This window comes from Hydra viridissima, unplaced genomic scaffold (assembly GCF_058129835.1).
Source record: "Hydra viridissima isolate aposymbiotic clone 2 unplaced genomic scaffold, HvirCarnegie_v1 scaffold_12, whole genome shotgun sequence".
NCBI lineage: Eukaryota > Metazoa > Cnidaria > Hydrozoa > Anthoathecata > Hydridae > Hydra > Hydra viridissima.
The window spans coordinates 8312602-8333740 of record NW_028324311.1 but is presented as its reverse complement, the minus strand read 5'-3'; the positions used below and the strand labels follow the sequence as shown (position 1 = coordinate 8333740).

Below are 21139 nucleotides of genomic sequence, written 5' to 3'. Positions count from 1 at the left end.
GATAGCATGTTTAATTTGTATAGTAAAGATAAATAAAACCGGAGAAAATAAAGAAAAAGAAAAGGTTTATTTAACAAGAATGAAAATATTGCGAGAAAGAACAAGATTTAGATTTAAAATAAATAAATTAATAAAATCAGCAGTAGTCTTTAGTAGACTGTTGACACAACAAATTTAACCGATTTTTTTGGAAGAAATAGAAATCGATTTATTAAATTCTTTTGTAGTAAAATTATTATTATTCGAAATACATTATAAATCAATGAGAACAAATGCATGGTCATTAGTTGAATTAACAAGTAATTTACATAAATTTATTAAAAGCAGCTAAATAAGTTTAAAGATTATGGCAATTGTTGAATGTTTATATACATCAAAATGAATTGGAAAAACCTTTGAGATTGGTTTTAAAAACATCTTTTGTGATATTATTGGAGTAATAGTTTATATTCTAGTAATAAAGTTTTGTTAAATAGGATATGATTTGTATTGATTATCATTATTTAATTTATCATAATTTTTTATTTATTTTGTTTTAACAATAATCATCCAGTCAATTGATTTGTTAATTTTTTGTTTGTTTAAGTATTATCTAGATTATTTAGATATTGTTTAGATATTTTATATATATATATATATATATATATATAAATACATACATACATACATACATACATACATACATACATACATACATACATACATACATACATACATACATACATACATACATACATATATACTTGCTGCCAGTTTCTCTTTTCTCAGAATCGTCAAGAAGTCTTTCTATTTTCTTGTTCTGTTTTGAACATTGAGCACTTTCTATTTTCTATGTTCTGTTTTGAACATTGAGCACTAATTTAGTAAAATACACTAACACAATTTACATCCAATTTAAAAAATCTATTGCAAATAATAAGTATTCAAGATTTGAATAATAAATAATGTGGTTTGTTATAAATCATTATATTATATACAAATTCATAACATGTTATGAACTCATGATACATATTCAAAAAATTAGAAAACTTTCTTGTCGGACTTTTTTAGTTACCGCTTTATTATAAACGTTTAGAAAAATCCCGCGGGATCTAAACGGCACAATTTTACGTCACCCTCAGATAAACGAAACAAACCCGAAATTTACGGGGACTGGCCTTAAACTACATGAGTAGCCTTTTTCTTATATTTAATAAAAGCCAAAATATACATGAAAGACTTTTTTTATTATGGTTTACAACAATTTTATCAAATATAAGTTTTAATAAATATAAATATAAATCAGTATGGATGCCAAAATATTCAGAAAAGTACTGTGCGTCGAACCAAACGAAGAAGACTATATATACTGGAAAAAAATGCTATCAATTTACCTAGATAAAGCCGAAATCCCAGAGGATTGTAAACTTCAAGTCTTATTCGTTCTATGCGGAGTGAAGGCTTTTACGATAATTCAGGATGTTACATCATACGACGATGCAATCAAAATTCTTGATAACAAGTATCAAAAACGATCGACAGCGATCATGATGCGCCATAAACTTCGCTCTTTTAAACAAAAAGAAGGAGAATCGATTGAAAGCTTTATGAGTAACTTAAAACAATTTTCCAGAAAATGTCCAACAGAACCTCTGACAGCAGAGCGACATAGTAACCTACTAATATGTGACGCTTTTATAGCTGGTATTCACTCACCTTCTATTCGTCAACGACTGCTTGAAGCTACAGATGACAATCTAGAGTCATTTTATAAAACAGCTCTTACGATGGAATTGGCTACCGAAGATGCCCTTAATTTGACAACAACTATAACAGCTACTACCACGCTACCGACTTTTGCAGCAAGTCATAATCTTACAAAATCTCCCTGTTTTTGGTGCGGTAATGATCCACAAATAAAAAACCAAAAGCCCTGCACGAAACTCTACATGTACTCATTGTCATAGAAAGGGCCACTGGGCAACTGTCTGTCTTTCTAAGAAAGAAAACAAAACTTACACCAAAACAGCAGTTGTTAAAGATAACGATAAGGATGATAACACAATAATATCTACGGTCATAGCAGCAATATACTCACCTGATAGACTAATTAACGTCACCATAAACGAAAATCTAACATATGCACTGTTAGATACTGGGTCCGACAAAACTTTCATTACATCAAAACTTCTTGGACAATGGAAATTTTCATACGATACTCAATCTACCTCAAAGGTATCACTAGCAGATAACTCGACATTAAAAGTTAAAGGTATCTTCCATGGTTCATTATTACTGGCTAGCGAAAAACTAAAAGTACAATTCCTCGTTGTGGACAACTTGGTGGCACCAGTAATTATTGGAATGGACGTGTTAACATGTCATTCCTCAATGACCATCAATTTTAAAGGAAACAAAGAGCCTCTAAAATTCTGTTTAGCAACAAAAAGTATGAAATGTTCAACATACGCCTTAATACCTGGAATCGATATTAACAAAATAAAACCAATAGCTACAACCTCACGACGTATTCCCAAAAATATCTCTGCCATAACAGATGAAATAAACCGCTTACTAAAAAAAGATATAATTCAAGTAAGCCGCAGCCCTTGGCGAGCTCAATGTTTTGTAGTATCAACAGGAAATAAAAATCGCCTCGTGATCGATTATTCTAATACAATTAATTTACACACTCCGCTCGATTCATATCCTACACCACGAATCGATGACTTAATACTTAAAATAGCAGTCCATAAAATTTTTAGCACAATTGATCTCAAATCGGCGTATCATCAAGTGAGAATACGACCCGAACATTACAAACTAACCGCATTTGAAGCTAACGGCAAATTACATGAGTTCAAACGCTTACCCTTTGGATGTACAAACGCGGTACCAATCTTTCAAAGAGTAATGGATGAATTCATTCAGGATAATAAACTTGAAAACACATACACTTATCTCGACGATATAATTATCGGTGGAAAAGATGCCCAAGAACACGATAAAAATCTTAGTCGCTTTCTACACGCAGCTAAAATCGCCAACATTGAGATAAACGAAGAAAAGAATAATTTAAAAAAAAATCATATCGAATTCTTAGGCCATATTATTGAAAATGGAACTATAAAGCCAGACCCAAAAAGATACGAAGCACTGATAAATATGTCTGAGCCAAGATCGTTCAAAGAGCTAAACCGAATGATAGGTTTATTTGCTTATTACGCTAAGTGGATACACAATTGCACAGCATTAACTCTCCCACTTACCCAAGCAAGAGACAATTTTCCAACAAAGGGTTTAACTCCACATGCTAAAGAAGCAATAAAAATACTCAAAAATAAACTTTTAGAAGCTTGTCTAGCCTCCCCTAATTTAAAAGTTTCATTAACGATAGAAACTGATGCTTCCGACTCAGCACTCGGAGGAACACTATTACAACTTGGCAGGCCCGTTGCCTTCTTTTCACGGACATTAACTAATGCCGAAAGGAAGCATGCGATAGTGGAAAAAGAAGCGGCTGCCATAGTGGAATGCTGTAGAAGATGGAGGCATTTGATTAACTCAGTACCCTACATTAATATAATAACCGACCAAAGATCCATTTCCCTTATTTTTAATAAACAGAGTGCAACAAAAATCAAAAATTAACACGATGGCGTTTAGAACTAGCTGATATTAATTATACAATCTCTTACAGGCCGGGGAACCAAAACATTGTAGCAGATGCCCTTTCAAGATGTTGCTCGACTGTAAATAACACTAAAGCGTTTTACAGTATCCATTCCCAGCTATGCCATCCTGGAGTTACAAGAATGATACATTACTGCAAAACCAGAAATCTACCATACTCCACCACAGAAATCAAACAATTAACAAACCAATGTACAACTTGCAATGAGCTCAAACCACGTTTTTACAAACCACCCACAGGTCGTCTCATTCAGGCAACAAGGCCTTGGGAACGTTTATCGATGGACTTTATTGGACCCTTACAATCCACTACAGCAAACAAATACATCCTCGTGGTGGTGGACGAGTACTCACGCTACCCATTTGCATTCCCCTGTCAAGACATATCAGCTGACTCTTATACGACACCTTCTCAGCCTCTTTTCATTATTTGGTGCACCATCATCTATTCATATAGATCGTGGAACTCAGTTCGAAAGCTTAAAAATCAAAGTTTTTCTTGAAAAGAACGGAGTAATTAAAACTAGAACCACTCCTTACCATCCCCAAGGCAATGGTCAGTGTGAACGAATAAACGGAACAATACTAAAAGCCGTTAGTCTAGCTCTGAAAACCTTAAGTCTAGGAAAATAGAAATGGGAAATAGTATTGCAAATGGCTTTGTCCTCCATAAGAGGACTTTTGTGTACCGTCACTAACGAAACACCCCATCAGATGATGATGAACTTTCAACGCTCGTCAATAATAGGCACTGTTTTACCTAACTTCTTAACAGAACAGGATGCCACAATCCTTTACAGACGTCAGGTACGAATGAAAGGAGATCCACTCGTTGACAGAGTTCAACTGCTAGAAACAATATCGCCCCACTACGCTCGAATAAAATTTCAAAATGGAAAAATTGATACTGTTTCAACAAACGACCTCGCCCCACTAGAAGACCTAAATCCCCCAACAGAATCAGTCCAACAACAATCCGGTGATTTGAACATTGAACAGATGATCATTAGCAACAATACCAACAATTCCATAAACAGAAACCAAGAAGAATTAAACGAAACCAACGAGGTAACTTCAAACCAATTAGTTGAGAATTCAATTATAGATAGTATCCCTTGTAATCAGTCACCTACAACAGCGGTACATAGTCAGCCTATACAGAAAGTTACTACTCCCGAGAATCTTAATAACATACCCTCAAGAACAGGACGCGTTACGAAGAGGCCAAAGTATCTCGACGACTACTTTCTTTCCTAGTATAATATCAGAGGTTAAATCTATACTCTCCGCCCTAAAACTTTCCTAACGTGGAGAAGACTGTTATAATTTAAGCAATAATGTAATATAACACTCATGACGTCACTTCTGAATTTTTCTGACGTCTTCTGAATATTACAGTTATTAGTAACGCTATTTATAAAACCTATTATACATACGGTTATTAGTTACGCTATCTTATATACGATAAATGTGGTTCTTGTCTAGCCTTTTTCTTATATTTGATAAAAGCCAAAATATACATGAAAGACTTTTTTATTATGGTTTACAACATATGGTATATCTTTCAAAACCATTTCTGGAGAGGCAAAGTCTGTTAACAATCAGATGATCGCTCCATGGCTCGAAACCACACTGCCAACAATTCTCTCTCAATACCCACTTGAAAATATTTTTAATGCCGATGAATTCGGTCTTTTCTACCAATGTTTGCCTGACAAAAGTTTACATTTAAAAAATGAAAAGTGCATAGGAGGCAAGCATAGTAAAGTTCGCCTGACTGGGATAGCTGCAGGTAATGTTAAAGGAGAAAGACTTTCAATGTTTGTAATTGGAAAATCGAAGTCTCCTAGATGTTTTAAAGGTGTGAAAATTATTCCTTGTCGCTATCGGGCCCAGCCAAAAAGTTGGATGTCGGCAGAATTATTTGAGGAGTGGGTTAAAGAAATTGACCTAAAGTTTAGTTTTCAGAAAAGAAAAATTGCTTTAATTATAGATAATTGTTCTGCCCATCCTAACGTGCAGAAACTTGATTGGGTGGAGCTTATCTTTCTTCCACCGAATACAACTTCGATCACCCAACCTATGGATCAAGGAGTTATCCGATCTCTTAAAGCCAAATATCGCTCACTTGCAGTGAAAAAGCAAATTGCTGCCTTAGAAAAAGAGAACAAGATGCTTAAATTTTCTATCTTAAATGCAATGTTTATGCTAACAAAAGCATGGAATTCCATTCCAGATCAAACCTTCATAAATTGTTTCAAAAAATCAGGAATATCATTAGAAGCAGTTGAAAAGCGTGTAAATGATGATAACAACCCTTTCTGTGGCTTAGATGTAGACGAGACTGTAATGGAAAACTTAAGAGATGATATTGAATTGTTAAAAACAAAATTCGATGCAGATTTTAACCTCACGGCCGACGAGTTAGTAGACATAGATTTTGATGTTTGCATTGCCAACAAATCATCAGATGAGGACATCATTGCAGAGGTTTCTGAGCATGATGCTATTGAAACTGAAGAGGAATCCGATGATGAGTGCGTTGGTGTTTCTGACAATACTACAAAGCCAAGTCTGAATTAAGCAATGCATGCTGTCACTGTACTCGAGAGTTACAGTCTTTATTCTAACTTTGGAGATGATTTGACGAAGGCTCTTAAAGACATAAATCGTGTTATTGAAATGGATTTAAAAGCCTCAAAAAGACACTTAATCTACAATTACTGATTTCTTTTTGAAAATGTAAAAGTTTAAATCACATAATATATATTGCAGTTAGGCCTAAGAATCACTATTTGTTTGTTTTTTTCATTTCTATTCGTTACTTTGACCGGAATATTTGAAAAAAAGTCAACTTTCTATAATTCGAAAATCTCTCTAATTCGAACTTTTTTTTTCCCCATTAAATTCGAATTAGAGAGATTCTACTGTATCAATTTGAAAGGTTTGTTTAAACGGCAACCATACAACTACAAGAACAGATTACTGATTTCCGATACAAAGAAAATCAGAAATCATTAAAAAAAATATTAATTATAAAAAACAAAAACTTAAAATTAAAAAAAATTCAATTCAAATAAGAATCCTTTTGAAAAGAAATTTTAGAACGTTTGATTAATCATGTTAACGTCGTTTAACCGTTTGATTATTTGTTCTTTTTTATTCAAGCCTTTATTAGTTTTTAATTTTTTTATCTTAGACTTTTTTTACCCTCTGTTTTAAAATATTTTCTTTCTTTACTTTTGTACTTATTTTTATTCTTTTTCATTTTGTTTTTCATCGGTAATTTGAAAATATAATTTTTTATTTTTTGAATGTTTTAGGGGGCGCCATTTGACCGTTCTAGGAGAGCGTGGGGGGGGGGGCTTGCAGCTTGCCCCACCACGCCTTATACTAAATCCGCCACTGGGTTTAGATTCACTAGCATCAAAAGATCAGCTGATTTTAAAATTTTTACTGATTAGAGAAGTCAGTTGATTTGAAGAATAACTTTTTAATATTTAATCGCACGTCGGGGATTATTTTCTCCTGCTAATATATACGAACATCTGATGCACGATAAGTGCCCGTTATTCCAAGTTAGTGTGGCTAATTAACAATAGATTGTGTATTGATGACCTGTTTTTGGTCCCGGTTTAACTCTATCGTTATTATTGTATTAGGTTGAAATAAAACGGCTCGGTAATGGTTAACGACTGGAATTTCAGTATCAATGTCGAGGTTTTTAACAATGTTACGTAAATCCAACATATTTAAAACATCGTGATCTGATAGGTAGATTTAGCATTTTTCGGAACAATCAAAAAACTTATAAGAGATACGATCGAAAGTTAATTTATCAAATGCATTATGAATGGGTTAGATCTGTCGTATATGTCGTATCAGTCTGGATCGTCAATCTATTATCAAAGCTTTTTCTTTAAAGTGTCCAAAATAATTTGAAAAAACTATTTAGTTGAACAAAATAAAAGTACAAATTGTGTTCAATATAATATACCAAATTATACTATACCAAATTTACCAATATACGGTTATGATATACCAAATATAATGTTTTACTAATCCATCACAAAAACTCATCATGTGATATCCATAGCATGAGAATATGAGAATATTACTCAATTTCTTGAAAATGAAAAAAAATAAATTATTAAGGAGAAAACTTCAGGATTTGCTCTTTTAGTATTATTACAAAACCTAGATTTAGGCATGTAAACAGAAGGACTGGGACCGAACTCGAAAATGTAGCTGACATTTTTCCTTGCGTTTACGGATGATCTCAACTGGTGTGGCCTGCGATTTTCTTATTTCCATTGTACAACCCGATTAAAGAAAAAGTTCAAAGCATTTTTCCTAGCAGTGCAAATTAGAAATCCCAAGATCCAAAGTAACCTCGTTTTTAGTTTTCGTTTCTTTGAATTAAGAATTGCAAAAATTGCAGCATTAAGTGAATTATTATTATCACTATTATTATTATTATTATTATTATTATTATTATTATTATTGTTGTTATTATTATTATTATTATTATTATTATTATTATTATTATTATTATTATTATTATTATTATTATTATCATTATTACTATTATCATTATTATTACTATTACTATTATTATTGTTATTATTATTATTATTATTATTATTATTATTATTATTATTATTATTATTATTATTGTTATTATTATTATTAATATTATTGTTATTATTATTATTATTGTTATTATTATTTTTATTGTTACTATTATTGTTACTGTTACTGTTATTATTATCGTTATTAGTATTGTTGTTGCTATTGTTATTAGTATTGTTGTTATCATTGTTATTATTATTGTTATTATTATTATTATCTAACGATTAATTAATCTAGTTATCTACAATTTTAATCTAAATATCTATAATTATCTGCCATTATCTAATTTTTTTATAGTTCCTGTATTGAAGAAAGAATGCTCAAAATCTCTAATTTAACAGAAAGAATAATTACGATACGACTTACCAAAAATTGATTTATAATTAATAAAAAATTTTCAATTAAAACGAAAAATTTCCTTTTACTAAAAGGTGTTCACAGTTAAAATCATTTTGTATATGGTCAATTAGCCTGCTATGTAAAACGCATGCGCGTGGCTGAGCTGAGAACGTAAAAACAAGTACTCTTTGAAACATTCGGTATTATACTATGAAATGTTTATATTTTCCCGCGTTAAATCTGAAAGACGAATTGAAACAAATACCTTTGAACAATATGAACCCAATTTGAAGTTTCAGAAAAAAGTAAACAAATAAATGGATGGACAAACAACGTTGAGCCAGTATTTTACAGCTCGTAAAAATGATATATCAATTCAACCTTCAAAGAGGAGAAAATTGGATACTACATTTGAGCCAAATAATGGGAATGGCGCAACCCTATCAATTAAAAGTCCAGAATCTAAAGGAGTAAAAAAACATAATGGAAGAAATCATATAACGACGTTAAAGTTAAAGGGAAATTCTAGAACTCCTTTCAAAAGTAATCCTCGATTAAAAATATCAGATTCGCTCAAAAGTTCTACAAAAAGTATTCCCAAAAGCAACGACATAAAGAAAATTAATGATCACTACTCCCCTCAAATTCAAGATAACTTAAAGAATAAAGTACCTACCACTGAAAAAGTACAAATAAATGTTCCAGAATTTTTAGCAAAACCAGTTACAAGCAAGACTGATGAATTAATAAGTGATAATAAAATAGACATAAAGTATTCTCAGCCAAATGGGATTATTAAAGATGAGAATTTTGTAAAAAGTAATCTAGCTACAGGCGAACTGCAAAAAAATTCTGTTCTAAATGAGCAAGCAAAAACAGTTTTATTTGCTAAAGGATCAGCTCTAATTAAAGGAGAGTTGTTAAAATCAAGTAATGCAACTTTTCATATAAAGCAAATACCCAGTTCCTTGTCTGTGACTCCAGACAGTAATTCACCCATAGCAACAATATCATCAGTGGATAAAAAAAATTTAGAATATCAAACAAATCTTCGTAGCAAGTATGCCCATTTATTGCATGTAGGGAAAAATATTGATAATTCATCACCTGTTTGCAGAACTTCAAAAGACTCTCTTACAAGCAATGAAATAAAAGAAAAGTAATAGTTCTATAATTTAAATTTTATCTTTTAATTATCTTTAATTTTTATTACATTTTTAAGGGGTTTATATATTGTTAGAAGTGATTATATGCATTTCTATAATTTCAACTTTCATAGCTATATAATTAAATTATACTGTAAAAATTACTAAATTTTATCAAAGCCTTATTCTGTATCTTCTGTGATACACTTTTATTTTTGCTCAGAATAAGTTAAGGGTAAATTATAAACATTCTACTCTGTGCCAAACACTAATTTGTGTTTTTTGCTGAGTAGAATACTTAATAAATAATAAATAGAATATTTGTGTATGCATAGAGATGTAAAATTGTGTGTGTATTAAAAAAAAAAAAACTTATGTAGCTGTATTTTATCAAAATTTAGAGTTAATCCACCAGCGCATTTGAAGTATAAGCATCTTCTCCATAAGAGTGCACCTGAATCTTTCAAGCTTCCTCATAAATACAAAATCATACTTGAAATGTTCCGTTGTGTAGACTCAGTATTATATCTTCTTAATCAAAGAAAAGAAGTGTGCACATTTGATAAGCTTAAAAAATCTGTACAGTCAATGAGTGGAAGGTAAAATGAAACAACTTTACTTTTACTTACTAGTGTAAAGGTATTTTATTTGATCTTTTATATGGAATAATGTTCTAGAGCGTGCAAGAACTTACAGTATTTAATATGGTGCAGATTATTTTCTATGAATTTTTGCAATAAGATCTACCACTTTTTAACAAAAAGTATAAAAACTTATGAAAATTTTTGTATTTTTTGGTTCTTAATATTTCTAATATTTGTCAATTGTAAATTTACCATAGTTAAAAATATGGAGTTGAACTTAACTTCCAGTTTTCTTATTTTAATTTTTATATATATGTTTAAAAATATTATTTACTTAAGGGAGTTTAGCTTGAAGCATTTAGCATCAATAAAAACAGTGTATCCTACTGGATATATTTTCCGACAAGAGGTTCTTCACAAATCAATGCCTGTAGATTATCACTTAACAGTTGAAGCCAACTTTAAAGATGTGACATCTTCTAATACTATTACTCCTTCAGTTTTAATTACTAGGCGTTTGAAGTTTGAAAACAGTCTGGTAAATGTAACCAAAGTTCATCATCAGGTTAGTTATTCTTCATTTTGCTATCTTTATATGTTCAAAGTAAAATGTCAGATAAAAAATGTAAGTTTTGTAAAATTACTAATCTAGAAATTCTTGCAGCAATTGAATTTGAATGTTGAGAGTAAAGACATTCATAGATGGCATCCTGATTTCAAAGTTGATGATGTTCCTGATATTGAATTATCTTTGTTACCTCAACCACCTATTCTCAAATGTTACTCAAGTGCTACTGATATTTTGTCAAAGAACGGGAAAGACTTATCTTGTAAAGTAAGATATGTTAATGTTTAGAAACTTTAGGTATATTACTGTACTAGAAGTAAATAATAGAAATAAGAAGAATGAGCATCTGTTCATTAAAATTTTTTTAAAAAATTTCAATTTAAGGTTGAGAAAGCGCTAGAAAACGTGGCAAGAAATACACAACAATCAGTAAAAGAAGAAAGTCATGAAAAACCAGTTTTAATCAGTGGTCAAAATAAATCAAGAGCCAATCTAAAAGGTGTTTCAAATGAGCTCTTAGAAAGAATTAGGATGAAGGAGCAGAAGAAAATAGAACTTGCTTTGACCTGTGATCCTGCTGCCTACAAACGTTTAGCTCTTATGGAAAAGTTGCCTGAAATGGCTCGCATTCTCAAAGCATTTTTCACAGCTGAGAAAAAAGCTGCAATTACTCTTGAGGATTGTCTGCAAAAACTCTCTGAAAGTTACACAACAGCTATTCCATCAAGTAATATTATATCTAGTAATCGGTTGGGCTCAAAATATTCTAGTCGGATAAAATTAGCAATAACTATTTTTTATATATTTTTTTATATTGATTAATTCAGTAAGTATTTCTCGAGTTGTTGCTAATTATATCCAATCGGAAAGTTTTGAGCCCAATCATTAGTATTTTTTTAAAAAACAAATGCCTCTTATGAATCACGCCTCTACCAAAGTTTGTATTTTAGGATTATTGTTGATTATGTCAAATTTTTTTTTAAAAAACCTAATAATAATTTCCCTTTTTTTAGGCGAATGTGAAGATCTAGTGCGATTATTAGCAGAACTTGTTCCTTCTTGGATTTCAATCGTTTCTGTACGCAAGTGTCCTTATATAAAACTAGCGCGTAATTTCGACCTCAATAATATTATGAATGTTCTTTTAAGTGCAAAAAAAGAACAGTGTAATAAAGCATTTTAATATTTGAAATTTTTATTGTTATTTTTTTTAGCATTCCATTTCTTGTATAAGGTACTAACTCCAATCAGGTGTAATTTTGAAAAGTTGTAATCAAATATTTATAATTTAATCTTTTTAACAAAATATATTAATTTTATCGGAATATTTATAATTTATTATTCTAATAAAATATATTGGTTTTATCGGAATGGTCAGAATTTGTTTTCATTATTATGGGAAATTAGAGTTTCTCAGACGGACAGTTATGTGCAGCAGTTATAAGTGTTGCAGGGAAAAATCAAAACTGTGAACGCCAACCCATCGAATCCGAGTGCATTTATTGCGTGCAGATTCGCATTCAAAAAGTGATTTTTTTTTACTCTACAAATTCAAAAAAATTAAACATAAACATGGCATTTACTTAGTAACCGACCACGTGAACAAAGTTTTTTAATTTCGATATATATTTACAAACGTATACCACGGCGATCTTTCGTTTATGGATTTTCCTAATATCCGTGGATCTGGAAATTACGAAATAGTGAAACAACTCCGTATAACCTATTTAAAATGTTTTATACAATGCGAATTCACCTTACTTTGTAAACAAAAACTTGTGCGTTATACAGTCAGAACGTTGTTCTTTTGTTTTCCAAAAAAAAAATGTTTTTTTGACGAAACCATGCAAATAAAATTCACTTTTAAGATTATCGACGTTCGGGGGCAGATTACCGACGTTCGGGGGCATTTAAAAATACAGACGAAGGAACAAAGGAATTTTGATTTTTTTTTGACAATTAGGAAATATAAGACCTGTTTTATTTAGATAAGTAGAAAGAGAAAGGTTTGTTATTTTTATTATGTAGAATTTACTATTTAAAAAATCACTCTTTTTTTAGAACTTTTAGCCGAATACGTCACGAGATTCCAGGTCTGCAAAATTATTTAACTTTAAAGAAATAATTGCGTGTCTGTATTTTGTTCAAATAAATAAAGACATAATTTCTTTCTGTATTTTGTTTCGTTATAAAATACTTGGTGTTTTTACTGTGGACCAGTACCTAAGTTTTCAATATATATAACTTTAGAAGATTCTGGAGATATTTATTTTCTTTTTTAAACAAAGGAATTATTAAATATTATTCTTAACTGGAGAATGCTTTTAGTTATGTTATTAATAATGAAACAGATTCTAAGCGAGCAAGTTATATTAGGCATCAAGTCACCAAAACCAATTGAACGACAAAATTATGGATTAGCTCTTAAAGTTTTTTGTGATGAAACAGTTGCAGCATTATGTGTAAAAATTCCTGAAGCTAAAGATACTGCACTTTTTATTGAAACAGTTGTCAAGTGATAGCTTATTGTCAACAAAAAAGCAAAAGGTCGGCGCTACTCGACTTTCTCCCCCCCCCCCCCCTAATTTTATGATTGATTCTGATAGAGAATTTTATGCTGATTAAGAATCGTATAAAAACATGGGTCTCAAAATCAATGGAAAGTGCTCTAATTCGAAGTCAAAGTTGTAAAAAATCCCACTAAAAACCCTAATATTCGCCATTTTTTTTCAAAACGCTTTCATTTTTAACGAAAATTAATTACCGTTACATTGCGCAATAAACAGACCTGGTTTCCATAAGCCTTAGCATTATTATTTTAAAGTATTGTAACGAAAGTGTTATAACGAAATGAAATTAATGGAAGATTTCAAATAAAGGTTGAACGTAGAATGTGAGAATGTAGAAAAATTGATGAATAATTATTATTGTATCCTACGCTGGTTTTTTTTATTAAAAAAACGGTTTGAAGGTTACATTTTCTAAATTTTACATGTGATAGAACAACTATGTACTAAGTTTCATAAGTTCTTCTTTTAGGAAACAAAACTGTTGAATTTTTTTTTTTAATTTATTACAAAAGTACATTACTTGCAATATAGTTTATTCTCTAATAAATCAAAAAACGGCTATTTTCATTGCCACAAAAAATTGCGCAAGATAAACATACTTTAACGAATTTTTTAACGTAAAAACCATGCTATTAATGTTTTGCTTTTGTCAGCTAAAAGATCATTAACTTAGTATTTTCAAAATGGCGAATATTAGGGTTTTTAGTGGGATTTTTTACAACTTTGACTTCGAATTAGAGCACTTTCCATTGATTTTGAGACCCATGTTTTTATACGATTCTTAATCAGCATAAAATTCTCTATCAGAATCAATCATAAAATTAGGGGGGGGGGGGGAGAAAGTCGAGTAGCGCCAAAAGGTCTATATATTAGATTAAATGATGTTCAAAGAAAGCCTATTACTTCAGTCAATGATTAGCAAATAGATTTCTTAGAGAACTATATTTCTTATTTTGCTTAAAATTTGAAATGCGTAAATTCAAAATTAAGAGAGAAAAAGTTAACAATGGATACTGTGAGTGCTTTGCAAAAAACTTTTAAAAGATTAGCAAGCTGTGCCAAGTATTTGTTGAATTGCGGTGTATCTTATGTATTGCTAGGACAAATGCAATCAGATGCACTAGAAAAACAGTTTAGGAAATATCAGCAAGGGTCAGGTGGCACATATCTGATAACTGTGCAAAAATGTTATTCAAAAATTTAGAATCGACAAAACTTGTAATTTGATAGACGAACAAGCAGATTTTACAATATTTCCTCCTGCTCACCACCATTGTGATAACTGTGAACTTGATGTGTAGTTTATTTTGTCAATATGTGAAAATTTTGAGGTTCAGTTGCCAAATGAATGCAAAAAAGGACTTTTATATATTGCAGGTTTTATTGCTTACAAACTTCCGGAATTACATTCAATTTTAGAAGAAACAGACACCTTTGATATGTTTCAAGAAAATGAAACTTTGATTAGTTCTTTGAACAGGGGAAGACTAAGAGAACCTTCTGACAATTTAGTCTACTTTGTTATTTATTGTTTTTTTATATTTGAAGTGACACTTGTGAATAAAGTTTCACCATTGTTGTGCAAGAGAGGATTAATTGACATTTTTATTAACTGCAATAGTAAATTTCAATTGCTTGTTCGAAGTGTTAAAAAAGTTTGCTGCATTTTAGCAAACATTTCTTTAAACAATTATTGTAAAAAACACTCTGAAGATTTTGGGAAGGAATGTTTAATAAAACAATTAAAACTTTCAACTTCAAAATAAAATACTTTGAGTTAAAAAAAGTTAAAATAATTTTAATAAAATAAAGTTAGCATATTTGTTTGTTTTTATCAAAAAGTTTATTATTTGTATTACAAGTGTTAAACAGCTACAATAAACATATAGTTATAAAAATGAGATTTAGTCATTTTTAGCTAAACTCTTTAAATTTTTATTGTAATTAACTTATTTATAAACGTAAAAAAAATTTCTACAATATTTGCTTCCGAAATTTAATCAAAATGTTTTGTTCTAATAAAGCTCTTTATTTGTTTCTGAAGTTTGTTTACAAAAGCAAGGATAAAAAATAACTTTAACCGTAAAAAAGTTGGCCTTCGCTATTTTTACGGAAAATGAGCTGTTGTAGCCTGTTTGAGAAGGCCTTGAAATTACGGAATGAAAAATCTTATAAAAATAAGACCGAATGATAAAACACGGACGACTCGAAAAATTTATAAGTCAAAAAGAAGATCGCCGTGTACGTTGTGAAAGTATAAATCTCAAAAGTGAAGAATAATGAGCTTGAGAATAATTTGAATATTTGATTAGATCCAGTTAAAACTTTGTAATCGAACGGATTCTCCTGGAATATTAGTGGTTTCTTTTCTTATTTTTTTTTGGAAAAAATATTTTCCAAACTTTTGAAGACTATTTAATTTTTTATTTCGTGATTTCATATTTAAATTAGTGCGATCGAGTGTTTCTGTTCGTTGAAAAGTATTCTTTCGGGTTCGACTACATTCCATATCATTTATTTGCCTTTTCAGTCGGAGCTCCCTCGCAACGCAATCAAAGACAAGGTCTACGCTTTCCTCCTCTTTAACTGAAATCTCAATAGCAACCATTCCCTCAAATTCAGCATAATTTTTTGCATTTTTAAACAAAACCTCTCTATGCTCTGATAAATCTTTTTTGTTTCCGACTAACACTTTAGTAAGGTCTTGTTTACCAGAAGTGTTTAGAATAGAATTCCATAGGGGGAGTGAGGCAAACGTTTCTTTATTTGTAAGGTCATAAACGAAAATCACTGCATCGACATTCGGCATGTAACTTTTTATGAGCCCATGGAATCCGAAACAGCCAGCAGTATCAAGGAGGTTGAATTCAAAAGTTTCATTATCAATGTCAATGTTGACTGGAACACGATCAACACCCACTGTTGTTGTCGTTCGCGACAAAAATGTTCCCATTGCATATCTTCTCACTAATGAACTTTTTCCTACTCCAGGTTCTCCTAATATTACTACGTTAAAACTTTTCTTACTCATCTTAATAATTGTCTGCACGCTGATAGTCTTAAAAAAGTTTGATATGAAAATTATGTCAAATCTGGTAAAAATGTGAAATGCTAACACCGTTTTTTTAATTCAATTTTTATTTAACGCAAATCTTGCTTATGTAAACAAATTTATCTTCAAAACTTCACGCGTTGAAATTTTGGTGTCAAATATCAAAATAGAAAACTATTGGACATTTTAAAATATATATTAATGTATCTTAAAACATACCTAAATATAACTGTTCAAATTCTAAATAAGAGTGTTATATATATACATATATATTTATTATGTGTGTGTATGTGTGTGTGTGTGTGTGTGTGTGTGTGTGTGTGTGTGTGTGTGTGTGTGTGTGTGTGTGTGTGTGTGTGTGTGTGTGTGTGTGTGTGTGTGTGTGTGTGTGTGTGTGTATCAACTTGGAGTGTTATAAATTACTGTCTTTTATAAAAAAAAATTATAGATTTATAAATTTACTTACGCATAAAATTAAGTTTATTGTATATGAAATGTTTTAACTTGATTAAGATATCACTATATATCGATTAGCTTTTACAATTTTGTACAACTTTTGATAAAAAAAAAGCTTCTCCTTTGCTTTTTTAATTAACTTATTTTTGTGGAATACTGAGCTTCTATTTCTCTTGAAAAAAAAGGATAAAGTCTATCTGTATAAAAATATTTATTGATCCTTGTCATAATCAAGTTTGTGATAGAGCTGAAGAAGATGCAATTGGAAATTTCTTTTGCAAATATGGCAACTCTTCGGGTTTGCGGTTTGAAGGGTTTTTTACTAAACTTTCTTGACCAGTGCAAAATGTGCAATACCAAGTTGCTGAGACGTTGTTTGATTGTAAAAACACAATCTGCAATTTTTCGCCTTACTAGATGATATCATCGCTAATGTATGAACTAAGGTTATCACCGATGCACATCTTAAGGTCAAAAATCTTAGTTTTACAAAAGAACAGCACTATGAAACCAATGGTTAAAACAAATCTAGTCGAATCAACCTGATTTTGATCTGCTTCTTTACGCGTGCAATGCTCTACCTTATACCCTTGTGTCCCTCAGACGCTCCGCCATGTTCACTATGCATGGATGTAATTTTTAAAGGTTAGCTGTCTCTGCGAACATAATTAACGGATGCCCATTGCTGTAGTTCATTAACCCTTATTGGGTGCTTTCTACCATGTTTGAAGACCTACCGCTAATTACTGAAGCAGGTTTAAAATGGAAAGTTTTTTTTAGTTAATTTCATATTTTTATTTAAGGTTTTATTGAATTATTTGAGTTTTAAAGATTTCATATTTATATTAGCAGGGTTGTTTTTCAAGAAATATGTGTGTTTAAGTTAATAGTTATTTTAGTTAATTTCATATGTTTATTTATGGTTTTATTGAATTATTTGAGTTTTAAAGATTTCATATTTATATTAGTAGGGTTATTTTTCAAGAAATATGTGTGATTAAGAAAAAATGTAAAAATAATTATTTTTCAAATTTTACTTAAACATAGAAAAAATAGCCCTACAAATCTAATTTAACTAGTCGCCTAAGCAACGAGGACGCTTATTTATAAAACAGCAATAAAAATAACAAATAATAAAGTGTTAGGTTGTTTAACTAGAACATTTAGAAAAATACAATAAATAGCGATGGTCAGTTCTTTTGGTAATTTTGCAGGTGCCAGTGGAATAACTGCACCCATAAGATTTGTCTTGATCTTTTATGACCATAACTGTATCTATAACAAAATTTATAAAAATATTAACGTAATTCAACAACTTAATAACATATATTTTCCAATAAAAACGCATTTTTAACTGGGCGATTCCATGCTCAAGTGAGTTATTTTCAGAAAAATTTCAATTATCATCAAAACTTAAGTTATCTTTGGGTTACTTTATGTTTGAAGATTCTTTATTTTGATTCGTTAACATTATTTGTGTTTGTTTTGTATTTTTAATTGCGGCTTAAAGCTGTGCGTTAATTTTTATAAATAAATTATAAATAAGTTGCTTATTGATTAAAGCGTGTAGCATTAAGAGGAATTGTTTTTTTAAAGATAAACTACCACAAATTTAATACTTCATATTTGAAGTTTAAAAATTTTTTGACAATATATAATACTTGTTTTAATTTTCCAACAATGTGACTGTCCCGTAAGTAACAAATATGTCATTTTTATTAAGTTTATGCTTAAAAAAAATATCCAATAAGGGAAAGGATTATAACAATTACAATAAACTACTTTTTCTATATTTATAACTAAAAATCTGATAGTTGAAGCATTTCCTTAGAGCCTGCAGACAATGTTTATTTTAGTCCTGTAAGTAACGGCTCAATGTCCCGTAAGTAACGGCTCATTGCATAGTCTTTAAAGTAAGAAACTTATCCAAAACACTTTGATATTTAAAATTCAAAATACAACGAACTATTTACAAAACTATCTTTTAATGGATAGAAAATCTTATGGAAAGTATTTCGAACATTTGTAGAACTTATTGCCAATCTTTATTTTCATTTCAGACCAAAATAAAAATTAATGGCTAAAACTAATGCAGAAAGACAGAGTAAATGGAGACGATTGAATCCTATTTTAGCAAGGGAAAAAAAATAAAGAATATGTTAAGAAACACTGAGAAAAAAAAAGGGAAGAATACAGAAAGTTGCCAAAAGATAAAAAACATAAAGCTGATACAGAAAGAAAGATTAAAGAAAGGGAAAAAAAAGCTAAGTGGAGAAAAGAAACTTCAAATATAATTAAACTATTTGCTACAGGCAGCCATATAGTACACGTTCTTCTCTGTCAAGAGCTGCAAATAAAGTAAAAACAATGTTACCTAACAGCCCCTCAAAGCAAAAAGCAGTTATTCTAAAATTAGCTGTTGAACTAAATTGCAAAATTGTAGAAAGTTCTATTGAGTATAGAGGAGCAACTTTCTTAAATGAAGAAATGAAGCAAAAAGTCTTTGAATTTTATGAAAATGATGATATTAGCTGTATGTCTCCTGGAATAAAAGATAGAGTTGCTCTCAGAAATAATGGCAATAAAGAGCATATTCAAAAAAGACACATGTACATAAGCCTAAAGGAGACTCATGCCTTGTTTATAGCAGAAAATGAAAATATCAAGATCAGTAGAAGTAAATTTGCAAGTTTAAGGCCATTACATGTTCTCCTTAGTCGACAAACACCAGCTAATTTATGCACTTGCATCTATCATCAAAATGTAATTCTTTCACTGAAAAAGCTTTCTGTTTGCAGTGCAAATATACCTGTTTATTCTAACAAATTTTGCAGACTCTTGCCTTCAATACCCAGATGACCCATCATGTTGGTTTAGTGAGTGTCAGCATGAAGAATGTGGTTTCAAAAAAAAGTATCAATTGCAGTGTGATAGTGATACTTCGGAAAAAATTGTTGAGTGGAAACAGCAGCAAGATGATAATGGAAGGATAAAGCAATTAGTTCAAAGCACTTCAGTAGTGCACTTGTACGATCATCTGTGCTTATTGATGCCTGGCTTTTTAACTCACAGTTTTATTAAAAGACAACAGCACAAAAGTTTAGAATCTGACAAAAACAGCATAAAAGAGGTAAGTGGAATAGCAGTGATACAAATGGATTATGCAGAAAATTACAAATGTTTTTCTCAAGATGAGGTTCAAAATGCACACTGGAATCAACAGCAGGTAACTATCATTACTTCTGTGACTTGGTTTCAAAAAACAAAAAACTGTCATGCAATTGTTAGTGATTGTACTATTCATGATAAAGAAACATTATTAGTATATTTTGATAAATTAATTCAAAGCCTACCAAAGGATGTTTTTGAGTTAAGAGTTTGGACCGATGGTCCATCAAGCCAATTTAAGAACAGATTTATTATTGCAGGTACTCAAAAGCTCCAAAAAATATATGGGATTGCCATCAAATGAAACTATAGTGCAACTAGTCATGGAAAGGGACCTATAGATGGCTTGGGAGCAGTTGTTAAAAGAATTGCTTCTAATCAGGTTTTAACCAGAAAGGTTATTATTAACAATGCTGAAGATTTTTATCACGTAGTTTCAAATACTAACCCAAATTTTCATGTTTCTTTAATTTTATCTGACCATATTCATCAAAGAAGCAATGAATTAAATCTACAAAGATATTTCAGAAATCAAATTATGTAAAAGGGATTTCCACTTTTCATTATTTTTTCCTTTTTTGATGATTACCTACAAACAAAACATAATTCCTCTGAGTCAGAAACAACAACTCCAAAAATCAAAGTTGCAAAAAAAAACAAAAAACAAAGTTAATGGGAATGCAGGTTTTTATGTACTTTTTTAATTTGTTTTTTGAATTTTTATAAAATGTGTAAAATTAGGATGCACATAAAATAGACAATAAAATAGGCTTTAGACTTTAATTTTACTTATTTTTAATCATTTCTTTAGAATACTACAGCTAATCTGAAAATTGGAGTGAAGAACTATATGCTACAAAAAAAAAAAAAAAATGACAAATTATCTTTTTTGATGCTTATGATGATTATTAAACACACAAAGTTTTTTCATAAATATATGTTACATGTCTAGA

The 21139-nt window shown here is 30.4% G+C and overlaps 4 protein-coding genes across 4 annotated transcripts; 3 read left to right on the top strand and 1 right to left on the bottom strand.

The window, feature by feature from the left end:
- Positions 1 to 1286: 1286 nt before the first annotated feature.
- On the top strand, positions 1287 to 4305 carry LOC149881083 (uncharacterized). The gene is made up of 3 exons (XM_090067930.1): positions 1287 to 1881; positions 2009 to 3517; positions 4130 to 4305. The coding sequence occupies exons 1-3, from the start codon at positions 1287 to 1289 to the stop codon at positions 4303 to 4305; spliced, it is 2280 nt and encodes a 759-aa protein (XP_089924056.1).
- A 4546-nt stretch (positions 4306 to 8851) lies between these two features.
- Positions 8852 to 12265, top strand: LOC145194413 (DNA replication factor Cdt1-like). Its single transcript, XM_090069659.1, has 6 exons — positions 8852 to 9802; positions 10190 to 10387; positions 10712 to 10937; positions 11025 to 11207; positions 11325 to 11667; positions 11954 to 12265. Exons 1-6 carry the CDS (start codon positions 8961 to 8963, stop codon positions 12121 to 12123), a joined length of 1962 nt encoding a protein of 653 aa, XP_089925785.1. The 5' UTR covers positions 8852 to 8960; the 3' UTR covers positions 12124 to 12265.
- Positions 12266 to 15420: 3155 nt separating this feature from the next.
- Positions 15421 to 16668, bottom strand: LOC145194416 (ras-related protein Rab-31-like). Its single transcript, XM_080072054.2, has one exon. The coding sequence runs from the start codon at positions 16539 to 16541 to the stop codon at positions 15819 to 15821; it is 723 nt and encodes a 240-aa protein (XP_079928180.2). The 5' UTR covers positions 16542 to 16668; the 3' UTR covers positions 15421 to 15818.
- A 2717-nt stretch (positions 16669 to 19385) lies between these two features.
- Positions 19386 to 20668, top strand: LOC145196561 (uncharacterized). Its single transcript, XM_090067929.1, has 3 exons — positions 19386 to 19695; positions 19853 to 20244; positions 20447 to 20668. Exons 1-3 carry the CDS (start codon positions 19386 to 19388, stop codon positions 20525 to 20527), a joined length of 783 nt encoding a protein of 260 aa, XP_089924055.1. The 3' UTR covers positions 20528 to 20668.
- Positions 20669 to 21139: the final 471 nt, after the last annotated feature.